This window comes from Phymastichus coffea, unplaced genomic scaffold (genome assembly GCF_024137745.1).
Source record: "Phymastichus coffea isolate CEN01 unplaced genomic scaffold, Cenicafe_Pcof_1.1 PCOF00047, whole genome shotgun sequence".
In the NCBI taxonomy this organism is placed as follows: Eukaryota; Metazoa; Arthropoda; class Insecta; order Hymenoptera; family Eulophidae; genus Phymastichus; species Phymastichus coffea.
Window position 1 is genome coordinate 1,134,017 of NW_026706858.1, and position 13,826 is coordinate 1,147,842.

Here is a 13,826-nt window from a genome sequence, read left to right on the forward strand (position 1 = left end):
ATCGCTCGAACGATTGTGAGCATTGATTTCGGTGAACTGACTTTTGATACCATTCGGTGATCCGGCTCACAGAGAGATTTCTTTTTTTCAATTTTCTTACGGGGGGTCGTTATAACTTTCTTTTTTCCTTTTGTTTTGTCTTTTCTACTAGTTGCGTGATGAAATCATAATTATGCCAAGTTTTTGGTACCAAAGTTTCAATTTGAGTGCAAAATTTTTCTCGATGTCGAAATTACAGAAAAAGGAAAAAGTTTTGAGAGAGCGACAGTTCTTTTTAAAGGGAAAAAGGGATAAAAAGACATTAAATTCCTTGGAAATATCAACGGGCAAAGAGAGAAAGAGAGAGAGAGAGAGAGAGAGAGAGAGAGAGAGAGAGAGAGAGAGAGAGAGAGAGAGAGAGAGAAGTCAAACGGTTCCCTATTCCCGAGGGCTGAAAATGAAACGTCAATTTGAGAGGGATAGCAAGAATTTGAGGGAGCCCGTTGGATATCTCTTTGCGTTTCACTGGACGGCGACGTCCGCATGTTTTCACCTTTCTAGTTGCCATCGAGAAAGCTCCGACTTTTCGGCACTGACCCATTTAGCAAGCAGTATGACGGTGCTGAGATCGTCGGCGCTTACACCAAAGTTAAAGGAAAATGAACCGAGCAAGCGTGGAGGATAAAAGAGAGATTATGTGAAATATTGACGCGGCTTTCGAAATATTTTAGGTATAGTGACGAGGAAGTTAAGCGCGCGCTTTGCCTTGCTCTTAATGCACAATGAATTTTAAAAGCGTCGTCAAGGATAATCGAGGAAATCGTACGCGGAACCTGAGTGAAGCGGAGAAGATAAAGAAAGAAGAAGAAACTAGAGTCGCAGGGGCAATAAAGCCGAATGCATTAAAGCACAATGGTACACGTGACGGTATGTAGCACCCTAGCAGCGGAAACAGCAGCTGCTGACCTCATGAAAACTTGACGATAAATTTGTTCTCCGGTATCGCTCGAGACAAGAGAGAAATCCACGCCGCCACGCCGATCAAACATTCATCGCGCGTGCAATAGATAGGAGAGAAAGGCGAGCAAAGCACGAGGCGTGCGCTAGAGTACAAGGCGAAGACTGCCCAGACGCGAATGCAGTGAATTGCTGTCATTTTTCCACGTAGTGCTCGGATTATGGTAATGCGCGCAGCTGTGGGAGTAGGAGGCCGCGCGAGCTTTTTCATGCACCACTAACTGGCATCATTCTTTCCGCACGCGATGAAAGAGGGCAAATTGCAGCGTTCCACCCCCCCCCTCTCCTCCTTCCCTCTCGAGCGCCTTTCGCAGCTCAAACAGAATAGTTAGGCGGGCTTTCGAGGCGCGATATCGCGCGCTGATTTTCGAAAAGCATCCAGTGACCCGAGCGCGGTGTTCTCGCGTTACGCTCTCCACAGACGGATTGATTAATGAACGGACCGACGACGAGCTCTTTGTGCTGGAAAATTGAGACAATGTCTGGAAAGTTGATTGATTGTAAAAGAGCCCTTGTTTTTCTCGGCAATATATACGTTTTGATTAATCATCTGACTCGCTTCCGCAAATGAAATTTCCCGTTTAATGTTCATCGCTATGTACGCGTTGCAAGGAAAAATAATATATATATATATATCTATATTCGTTCGTTACAAAGCTTCGGAACAACAAAATAATAAAGTACGCCTAGCGTAAGATGGCGACAAGCTGATTGTAAATCCGCTGTCGAGTTGTTTCTTTTTATGGACCGATGTGCTGATAGGTGAAACCGCCGATGGCTTTAATAAGTTATCATAGCCCATGGCGTGCTCCAGTCGCCCACGCTATTGCTTTAAAAGTTCGCCGACAGGAGGAAAAAAGTGCAACGTTCAACGAGCATTACTTACCGATGGAAAGTTTGATAAAGTGCTCGAGCAATCATTTCCCAGCCTTTATTGCAAATACTGTCACGTGCACTTTTTGCGTTCGAAAATAATATATCTTTGAATCCAACCCGAACCCCCATGCAAAGAATCTGAAAGTAATTCACTTTTATTTTTGTCAGTGCTTCATTGCTGAAAGTATACTTATATTGATATATTTTTATGAGTAAAATCTCGAATATGAATTCTTTATTTTGAATATTGTATGACATTGAATTACAGTCTCGCCATTCGTAATTTACAATAAATGGCAGTCCTCTCCTTTGATGCACTTATTGTCAAGAAGTAGATAGCCATCGCTGCATTGGCATTTCGGCTCGCCACATATCTGTAAAATATGTATAACGTGTTAAATTATTTTGTCTTTCTTTCTGCGTTGTAATTAAATTGATTGAATGGTATAGAAAAAGCAAAGTATACTCGTATGAGGCACACGAAATGCACTTTAGAGCATCTGGGTGGACATATCAAACTGCAAGTACGATATGTTTGATTTACCGGACAAACAATCGGAGCCATTCCGGTTATTTCTTCACCTGGTAACATTTATTGAGATTCGGTAAAACCTACTGCAATAAATCTGTGCTACTGATGGTTTATAGCAACGAACTACTTACTTTCGATATTCTGTATGACACTGACGGTAATCAAGAGCAAGAGATACAGCCAAATAATTTTAAACATTTTAATTTTCTTTTGCGAGATACTAGACGTATGTGGTATCAGAAAAACTTGTATACTCCAACAGACAGTCTCTCATTAAGGCAATGACTTCATCCAAAGTCACCGTGGCAGATAGCACTGTTTTACAACGACTAACAACGAAAGTATTTAGCGTCTTCTTAAGATATCTGTGCAGAGTGTTATTGCATGTGTCATTGTTGGTACGGGTTTTTTTCCTCGTGTACATTATCATAACCAGTTTTACAAAGTTCACTTTTTAAACGCACTAAGAAAATATCTCTGATTGTGAAAACGAGACAAGGTAGGAAAGAATAATTAGACTTACATAAGAAAAAAAAATAACTCACTGTTTATGAATACCACGGTGTACGTTTAATATTCAAAGTTAAAAATATTCCGATTAACAATGTAAACTTTCCCACAACATATTCGTAGTCTATTGAAGCTGAATTTAGAAAACGGCTTCATCTGATTGAAGCTGACAGTTTCATTTTTCTGCACACGTGTGTGTGCTTAACCCACATTTTAAACATTCACTCCAGATGATCGCTCAGCTCTCGGCAAGAGAGGACCTTTAAACGACCATTAGAAATCACATCGCGTATTGGAAAAATCCGGTGAAGTCTCTTGTTGCGCGGAAACAAAAGAAACGAGCGGCGCGAGCCTGGAGTGTCTTTGGAAAATTATACACAGCGTGGGCGAACGAAACAAAGGAGCCGAGTCTTAATCTTTTTTCCTCTTTTGGACCCCTTTCGCTTTTCTTTCACTTTATCTCACGGAGTAATGTACTTTGAACCTCGACTGACATGCCAGCAGCTGGTTTGATCTGTCATTTATAATCCTTTCTACGTATACGCGCGACATATGCCATAAATCCGCTCTATTTTACGGTTTCAAAGCATGAAATAGTTATTAAATGAGCCAGATAAATATAATGCCTGTGGTTGATTGTATAAGATGTTCACCTAACTGATCTATTTTCAACAATGTATTTTAATTATTCCAGATCGGTTAAACAATTATCAAGATATATTCGACATTCTTTATGATTTGAAGACTTTCTTTAAGAAATCACAAGCTTCAATAAAATTTTGTTGACAACTATTTATTGTCACGCATTTATGACCTTTAAAAGCGTAAAATACACTGCAAGTACGACCTGGAACGTAGTTCTAAAAAAGAAAAGGGAATTCAATATATCTTAAATAAGGATGTACATACAACATATTATTTATTAGAGTACTGAATATTAGCACGCTTTTGTCGTAGTTTAAAGTATACATGCCAACGAGCATATGGAATAAGTTTAATTAAATTAACTAATCATCGATGTTCAGCTATTTGAATTGATTGCATGTTATTACTAATTGAATAATATTTAAAATACAGATTATCCGCTATAGAAACAATAATTATTTGTACTAGGATTTTTAAACGCATGAAGACAGCTTACACGTAACAGACTCTTTATTTCTTATTTGGAGTTTTTGCGAATGAAATCAAATAGAATCATAATTGTTCCAAAAATAATAAGCTTCAAAGCTACGATCGTAAACAATTAATAAAAAAGTTCACATATGTAATTTTTGTTATCAAAGCTCATGCAGACAAAGAATATTATGACTTACCATTTGCTTCAATTATTTTACTGAAAGATACAGTAAGAGTCTAATTATAAGATTCGTAATATTTTACTCGTATAAAAGAAATAATTCAGTCGCAGAACTTGCCGTTTTAATAGCCCATTTAGTCAAAATATTCAGTATTCCACAACTTGCGTTAGCTGATAAGGAATGTTTTGTAGATATATAAACAATACTTAACTTGTATTTTTCTTCAATTTTCTTGTTTGATAATAGCCATAATTAATTTTGAAGGTAACATTAGCTATAAGTTGTTTTTTAAGCAGCTTTCATTACAAAGTTCTTTAAAAGAATTGATTGAACATTCAAAATATACTTTAGTTTTAATTATACTCTTAAAATCAGATTCTCTATATACTAAAATACAAGAATGATAATTTTTAGAAATTTTCTAGAATATGAGGTTTCATTGTTTAATTATTCTTTATTTTTCTATATATAATTTGACGTTGATCTCCGAAAATTCGACGAAATTTCTAAGACGTACCATATTTCTTCATAATTTACGTGAAAGTTAATGAAACTTACCAAATATTCAGTGAACAAAGTTTAACGACGTTTAATTGAAAACAATAAGCATAAATTTAAAAATGTTATTTTATTCAATGGATTAACAGTCTTGAGGTTTAATGCATCTTTTAGATCTTTTTGACTTTAAAATATAACCGGGAGAACAATAACAGCCAGGTTTTTCAACCTGCGAATTGTAAAAAGTGAGACTTAGATCGCTTATGCATAACTTGTTCTTACGTATCATTTTACTTACAATGGATTGACAGGTCAGCGTTGCACGTTCTACGCGTAACACTATACACGCTGCGGGACATCCAGAAACAGTCTGAGCATACGTGTGGTTAGCAGGGCACTTCGGTGTGCTTGCTTCATCTGATATTAAATATTATAAATATTAACTGATGAATAAGAAAACTTATTTAACAATTGAATTATAACATACTCACTTATAACAATTAAATGACTGACAACCAACGTTGCAAAATACAAGAAAAACATTTTCGTTATCGCGGTTGGGGTGTTGCTTTAGAAGTGAATCGAATCAGCACAAGGTTTTTAGTAAGAACACTCTCATATTGTGAGTGACGTATTTTGATTAATAACGTAAATTTTCCTTATTTGCTTCCGTCTTATGATACGGTAAAAGTTTATCTTATTCTCTCTTTTCTCAAATAACAAATGCAAATAACAATAGTAACGTAGACTGGAATTATTCAAATTTCTTTTTTCAAATTAGCACTTTTAAATTGTAATTTGTTGAATAACAACAATTAAACATTAATAATTGATTACATGTTTTCATCGTATATTTCTTCATAAAACATAAATAAAAATATTTCTTTTTCGTAAAATTACTACAAATGAATTATTATGATATTTCTACATGCACGTATTTTAAAATATCAATAGAATGATTTATAAAAATAAATAATAATTATTGAAAGATTTTAGAACACGATTTCATCAGATTTATTGATTTGATCTATAAAGTTTTATTAGTATGTATTAATTTTTTTATTTGTTTTTTTAATATACAATTAATAGATTTGCACGTTTGTATAAAATTATTTTTGGTCAATGTTCAACAGTCTTCTCTTTTAATGCAATCATTTCCTTTCCTAAAGAAACTATTATTACAAATGTAGGTAAACGGTAAACATATCCTGTAATATATAGAAGTGCAAAGTAATTATGATATTTGTATGTTGTGTGATGTAATACATATCACTTACTGCGAGGTAAAATCTAGGTATTGGTTGTCCACAAATTGTCGAATATGGATCTCCACAGGGAGTACGAGTTTGATGAGGTCGGCATCCATCGTTGCCTGCATTAATTTAATAAAGAGATTTCATAGGAAATATTTAGCATCGTACACACTTTACTTGTAGTATTTAAGAATTAAAAAGTTTACTTGTAGAATTTAATTAAATACCACTATATATTTCTATGTAAATTAGTGATTTGCTAGAAACTTCATTAAACTATTATTACCCAAGCAACACTCAGGACACATAGCACTAAATTGACGATTGAATCACTATCAAAACGGAAAAAGAAAACATCGTATATTTTCTTTTTGCGATTCCAATTGTTTTGCGAAGTTATTTAAACAAAATAAACAAAATGTTGCGATTTCAAAAAACTGATCATGCCAATCGATTCTACAAGAAAAACACATCTAAAACCTCTATACCATTTTTCCGTCAGATTCTATTTTGTTAGTGTATTATCATAATAAACAATGACATCTCAAACAGAGATGCTGTACTTCGTGTTATTCCAAGCTGAATCTACGCTAGGTATCACCAAACTAACTACAAGACCACTTTCCACACGATAAAAAAAACCGTGTTTATCTTATTACGATTCTAATTGTTTATACGAAATTATATAACTAAATTATAATAAACTTTCCACTTTCAAGAAACTGGTGATACCAATCGATTCTATGCAGAAAAACAAGTAGAAAATCTTTTTAAAATTTTTTTATATAACTATAAATCGGTTAAAAAAATCATGCCCAAATGTCTCATGCTATTGGTTAGAATGAAATCTTGATTTCCAAATAAAGCTGAATATTTGATATTCTGACGATAATACACTAACAAAATAGAATCTGACGGAAAAATGGTACAAAGGTTTTCGATGTGTTTTTTTTTGTCGAATCGTTTGGCGTTATCAGTTTATTGAAATCGTCATTGTTTATTTTATTTAAATAATTTCACAAAACAATTAGAATAGTTAAAAGAAAAAAACACGGGTAAATTTATTTCGTTTTAACAGTGATTTAATGGTTAGCTTGGTGCTATCTGGCCTGGATTTTGCTTGCGTAATAATGGGTTAAAAAAAGCACGTACCTTGTAGCATAGAATATGCATTAATATATATTGAGATTGTTTAAGATGCTGTTATCAAGAACTTTAGATATTATTAAATACAAGAAATACTTATATCTTCTAAATAAAATGAAAAATGTTTCTTTCCATCTTGTTAGCAGATAAGATTATTTGGAATTTGATTCATCATGTCATACTAGCTTAAACTACAAATAAATAATAAAGAAAGTAAATCCCAATTTACAACGTCGAAAGTGGATCGTTACGGAGTAGAACCTCTGATTATGATATTCGAATATAAATTATTCCCAAGTTTTAATTCAAAGAACAAATCTTTGACCATTTGTGTTGATTTAAATACTTTACACTTTTGTCTTTAGGCGATATAAAAATATAACAAGATCATATTTAATTCAGTATAGCATTAAAATTATTTCATATACATTAAGTATTATTATTATTATATTTTACAATATTTATATAATTATTATTCAATAGATTATTACTTACTAATAAACGCTACATCTATATTTTTAAAATATAAATCTACCTTTGAGTAATACGTATTGCCAATTTCTAAATATAATAATGAAATTTATAAGGTTTATTATGTAATATAATCTCTTATATAATTTATCGTTTTCAAAGGTATTTTGTGGATCCACTTTGTTTTCAGTGTATTCAAATGATGTGGCGAAATGTACTTGTTCTCCACAAATCACAGTAAAATTTATGTGTATAATATATAGAATTTCTACAGATAATAATTATCTGCATAAATATTATACAAATAACATATTGTATTATATAATATAATACATAATACTGTAATATTATCTATTACAGTATAATATATCGTCAGTTTTTATAAATAGATGTAAAATAGTTTATAAATAGTTGAAAAATATTAATACATTTAGAAAAATATAACTTTTTCGATAATATATATTTATGAGCAACTAAAATAAAATTTTTACAAAGTCGTTAAGTTTAATAGATAAATGTAGACTGTGTTTCATATATAAAAAATTTAATAAAAACAGGAGATTTTTATTTGATTGAAAGTTGTATAATATAAACGGAACTAGAAAACTTTTATCACGAATAATTGCAAATTACAAGTTTTGAGAAATACAAAGTATAAGAAAATATATTTTATTTAAAATATTGCAAGTAAAATGTGTAATGCAAAGCAATGAAATAAAATAAAGAGAGATCTAATTTAATTTTATTCAAAAAGTAATGTATAATGTAATATTATTTTTCAAATGTAATTAAATACTTATGAATAGAGAAAATATTGACCATTAATACCACAAGAGAGAAAGAAAATGTTCAATATCATTGCAGTATTACTTTACAAATGAATTAAGATGTGAAACGATAATTATATATAAATAGCTGAATTGCTTCACATGACACACGTTAATCAATTAAATGATTTTTCCTTATTTTCTTTTTGTTTTGTGAAACGAAATGATATATTTTAGCATCCATTACCTAATTAGTTGCATGTAGAATATTATACGCTAAGAAGTATTACTTTTCTTATATTTAATCGCTACTTACCTTGTATTACAGTTTCGACTCAATAAAAAAACAAAATATGAAGAAATACGACATTTGTAGTATTGAAAATTAAATGAAAATAATTTTACCATTTAGAAAAAATACGAAGTGCGAAAATAACTTTGATTATACACATTTCTCTCATATTTCCGAAGTTGTATTTAAAATTTTATATATCTATACTATCTAGTTTTTTTTTGAATGGTATTATGTTAACATCATTTCAGAATATTCGTTATCATTGAAATTATTTCATTAATCATTGCTGAATTCATTGTTTTTTATAACACATATTTTTCTTAGATATATACGATTAAATAATATAATGATATATAATATCTCGTAATATAATAATTGCAAGAACTAATAGTTGATTGAAAAAATATTTATTTCGAACATGAATATTTACAGCGTTATGATTAGATTGAAGATTGGAGGTAATATCGAACATTTGTAAGATATAATTTATGAATTTGAAAAAACTGAAAATTGAATTTTGAATTTCAGCTGTAGTTTTTTGAAACATTAAGACACGTTAATACTTTCTACGAAGAATGGTTCATTTAGAATACATGATAAAAGCAATTTTTCAGTTCTTACTCGAAGTTCAAAAGAATTTTAATGGTACGACAGGGAATACTAATACATGAAATGAAAGAGGCAAATGTAAATACAACCTTACGTATACGTATTTATAATGGATTGAAATTCTAGGATTAATTTATCACAGCTCTGATTAATAGAAGTGAAATTGCTTTAAAACCAAAACGACTCGTACAAATACAACGGTAATAGGAGGCTTAATTTTTCACGGCATTTGACACGAAGCATGCACGGACAGCGTAAATATTTTAAGAAAAACCAGGAAAAGAGAAAAAAGAGGAATAAATAAACGCGGAAAGAAGAAATAGCTCATTAGCGTATACATAATGACTTGGTAGAGAGCGGCAGAAATATTCTGTGATAATAAACAAAAATAAAAGAAGACGGCGTGGATAAGCGTATGCGTACCACGTCACGCCACCGGTATTAGCAGGCAAACAGGCAAGCGAAACGCGTGCTAGCGTGACACGCCAATTTTTTGCTCGAGCGAGCATCTAATTCGCAAATCATACAATTATCTTGGGAGGAGGGGGGGGGGGGGCGCAGCTGGCAGTGGTAGTTGCGTACCGTGTGCTCGGTATGCGAATGGTCCCTTACCGCTGGCTGCCGCGAGATTAAAGCTTAGAGGCTGTCGTCCGAGTCATAGAAGCGCTGATACTGGCGCGGCTTCTCGAAGGAATCGTACTCGCGGCCCGAAGAGTTCACCAGGGTTGGCTCCGTGCGTCGCCTCAGGGCCAGATAAATCAGCAGTGGGCAGTAGGCTACGTTCGCCAGACCAGCAGCGCGCATTACCCATGGGAAACCGACGCTCCGCACCAGCTCGCCGCTCGCTATCGGACCTGTGGACGTGACGAAACTGCTTTACTGGTTGGCCACTCTAACATGTCATGGACACACTTATCCACACAGATCAGCGCTGTCAATGTAACGTTGCTAGTTGCTAGAGCGGATACTTTATTTCTCCAATGCGTTTATTTGCTGATAAATTTGCTCATCTCGGACATTTCATTTCGTCTTTTCATATCTTGTATGCTTTTCTCTGTTATTATTGAATATCGCGGAATGAATTATAAATAGTTATACGAAAGATATTTCTATGATGAAAAGCTTAGCTTAGATACATTCGCAAATTGATAACTTAATTGCTCTCTTAAAGCTGTTGTTTCAGCACGTTTAATTATTTCAAGTCTTCACAAATGTACGAGCTCATTGAACAATTATCGAATCAGCAGGCAACGTATTATTTATTCAACCAAATAGTATAAATGAGTCAGCATAAACGCACAAGAACAAATGAACGGTAATGAGAGTCAGTGCCCGGCAACGATAATCTAGCGAGGTAAGTAGTACAAGCGCGTAACTGATCAGACGTGTCTCTCGCGGGTCGAAGCGACAGACTCACCTAGAGAATAAGCCAGACTGACGGCAATCTGCTGGATGGAGTAGACTGGTCCGTAGCCGCCAGTTTGATCGACCAGCGAAGCGAGCAGCGGCACGAGCGCCGCATCCGCCACGCCGATACCCAATCCAAGGCCTAAATGCGGGATGATCAGCTGGGACATGTTGCTCGCCGCGGGTATCACGGTTGCGCTCAAGCCTACTAACAGCATTGCCAACACTGCCGTTTTATACCGGCCGTAGTAGTAGGCTATCATGCCGAAGAAATTCGTGCCGACCAGGTAGCCCACGCTGTCCGGGATGAATGCCGCGCCCAGCTGCCATTTCTGAGAGAAAAGTTTTGCTCTGTTGCAAGCTCTCTCTAGGTCCAGCACGTTTGCTTCGAAAGATATTTCCTTCCTTGGCAAGCATGCGCTACATCGTCGAGTTACGGATTTGTTTCATGAAATAGTAATGATTAATAACCTTCGCCTTGATGTGGGTCCTGAGCCAGATGGGCAAGCAAGGCTCTAAAATAGCCATGGGTGTTGTTGAGAACCATATGGCTCCCGCAATTATAAGAATGCGAGTGTCGAGTAAGAGGTACATCCAGCTTGACTGTTCGCCTTCGCCCTTCTGCAACAGAAGTGAGCTAGCGCGCTTTACAATTTGCCTCGAGCCATGCGCGTAATCCGAATGGCGTAGCGCTCACCTGCGTCACTGGATCGAAGTCCAACGCGAACAACTGAAGTCCTGTGAGATACACCTCAAAAATATTTAATTGCGAAACGAGACTATCTCGGTTCTTTACTTTGTTTTTCTCGACATGAAATTCCCAGGAATAAGCCAAATAAAAAATTTATCTCTGAACTCTGTTTCTTAGACGTATGAATCCGCGAGCGAAAAAAAAAGAAAAAAAAAGCCAGGAAAAGAGATCAGCAGCGGCTAAAAACGGTTAATCCGCTGGAAAAGCTGCGTTAATAATTGATTACCAACGAAGCGTAAAACATTCAGCGCCCAGAGCGAGTGAAACACGAACCTATGAGTAACACGATGAGAGCTGCCACGAGCAAGAACGGCGCCATTTTGCCCTCGAGGTCGTACAGTACCGAGCCAATGGGGTAACCAGCTAAAACTCCCAGGGCGATGCTGCCGAGGACGAAGCCCATGACTTTCGAGCGTTTATCTTCCTCGGGATACTGGAAAGCCACCAGCGACATTCCCGAGACGCCGATACACGCTGATGATACACCTTGAATGCTGCGCGCCAAGAATAGCGTTTCGTACGTCGTTCCCACGGCAAACACTGCGCACAATGTTTGAAAAATTGTCGTTATATCAAGGAAATAATCAATAGACTGTCATTTGCTGGCAATCGCCGCAAGCCATTTTGATAAATAATCGTTTGCTATATCGTTGCCAATTTTCCCCTCGTTTCTCGTCAATTTCACAAGTTCATAATCATTCGCGTGTACACGTGCACGTGGCGAAGCTTAAATAGTTTTTTAAGTGTTCTCTAGCCATTCTACATAATTCTGCAAATTCACCAGCTGCTAAATTACACTCGTCGTCAATTCTATGTACCGTTGAAATTACGACCACATCTGCATAATGGATAAAACCGCTATTCATATGCATCTGACGCTGCAATTACACATTTTCCAGTCAGAATAGCCCAAAAATTTAGTACGCTGACATTTTGCTGAAGGTCGCGTATGCCCGGAGTAACAGCACAAAGTAAAATACTTACGCAGAGCAGCCAGCAGTAGGCTCAGATTGCCAAGTAACAAAGGTTTGGCGTAACCGAAAGTGCCAGTAAGAATGCCAACGGCGGGGTTGAGAAAGAGCTGCACGAAAGCCTTGGAGCTGAGCAGTAAACCCACCCGGCCGTTTTCATCCTCCTCGCCGTTGAGACTCGAGTTGCCCTCGAGGGTGTAGAGATAGTCCGGTATTATCGGCACTAAAATTTCGAACACACACACGACAACTACAGCGACCTCGGATTTCTCCATTCCAGTGAAGGGAAAATGGAGAGCCGCTTGAATTTTATTACGAAGCCCCGCCGCACTCGACGCGCAGTCATGGGGAATTTTTTTTAAAAGCGCCCGCACGCCTTCTCCTATAATTATTCTCGTTAAAGGATTTAAGTGCTCCGCGAGCGCGCCAGCGAGGAAGACATTTTTTTAGTTCCATTACTTTTCTTTTTCAATTAGTTAGTCCTCTTTATGGTAAAGCTGCAAGCTTGTCTTGGTCGCGTCATACGTATGCGTGTAATGGGACTGTACTGCGCGATGTGAAATTGAACTGGTCCGTAATGTTTTAGTAAAGGAAAGCTGATTAAATGCTAAGCTTTTTCAGGGAAAACTTAAGAGCGTCCGAGTTGGCATGTAATTATGAAAGGGAATTGGCATGAGAGCCATTCAGACGTATAAAGCGCAGCTGGAGCAAATGCTCAGCTCGGCCTTGTTCGTTCATTTGGGAGTACTGAGCTCCAGAGAAGACGGAGAAAAAGGAAACGCGAGTCAGCGAGCTGCAAGCTAAGAACAAACGAGGGAGGGGCAACTGACAGCGCAGTATCCTCGGCGCGGAAATCCGGACTTACCGACGACTGTAAGGAGGATGTTGTCGAGCAACAGGCTGAAGTAGACCGTCGTCACTAGCAGGAATCTTGAGTTTTCCATCAGCTCGTACATGGCCAAAAAGAGTAACTAATTGCTGACTGCCGACCGGAGAGCGAAAGTGATTTTCGATATGAAAAATACAGCTGGCTTGCGTCTAACGAATGCTAAGTCGTCGCATGGGGCACACAAAGGACGGTCGAGCGAAAGTGTCATCCTGTACTGGAAACCGATCGGTTCGCCACTCTAACTTTATATCCTGCGCTGAGCGTGGCGATGGCGTCCCTCGGCTGAAGGCGCGCATGCGTGCGATCGCTCATTTCACGACTGCCTGCACTTTTCGATTTCTTCGCGCCTCGATCACGCGTGCCACACGCCCAGCAGTGGCAGCGTCTGCCGGCTTATCTGCCAGCGACAGACTTAGTTCCGGAGCTCATGGACTGGAAATAATAATCGTGCGAGCTCTCTTACTGGCTGGAGGCTTATCTCAGCGATACACCTCTCTCCTTGCTCCTTTCTTTAACAGCGGCACAGCAGACCAAAGACAGCTCCCACGAAGAAT

The 13,826-nt window shown here is 36.6% G+C and overlaps 1 protein-coding gene across 3 annotated transcripts; it reads right to left on the reverse strand.

Moving 5' to 3' along the window:
• Nucleotides 1-9,086: 9,086 nt before the first annotated feature.
• Nucleotides 9,087-13,751, reverse strand: LOC131665036 (synaptic vesicular amine transporter). 3 transcript variants are annotated; one of them, XM_058936629.1, is made up of 8 exons: nucleotides 13,249-13,751; nucleotides 12,397-12,606; nucleotides 11,686-11,952; nucleotides 11,359-11,399; nucleotides 11,133-11,282; nucleotides 10,875-10,993; nucleotides 10,672-10,803; nucleotides 9,087-10,108 (listed from the first exon to the last, which is right to left on the reverse strand). In XM_058936629.1, exons 1-8 carry the CDS (start codon nucleotides 13,337-13,339, stop codon nucleotides 9,910-9,912), a joined length of 1,209 nt encoding a protein of 402 aa, XP_058792612.1. In that variant the 5' UTR covers nucleotides 13,340-13,751; the 3' UTR covers nucleotides 9,087-9,909. The 3 variants fall into 3 exon arrangements, with proteins under 3 accessions (XP_058792612.1, XP_058792611.1, XP_058792613.1); XM_058936628.1 differs by having other exon boundaries at nucleotides 10,672-10,993; XM_058936630.1 differs by lacking the exon at nucleotides 12,397-12,606 and having other exon boundaries at nucleotides 10,672-10,993.
• Between the last annotated feature and the right edge of the window lie 75 nt (nucleotides 13,752-13,826).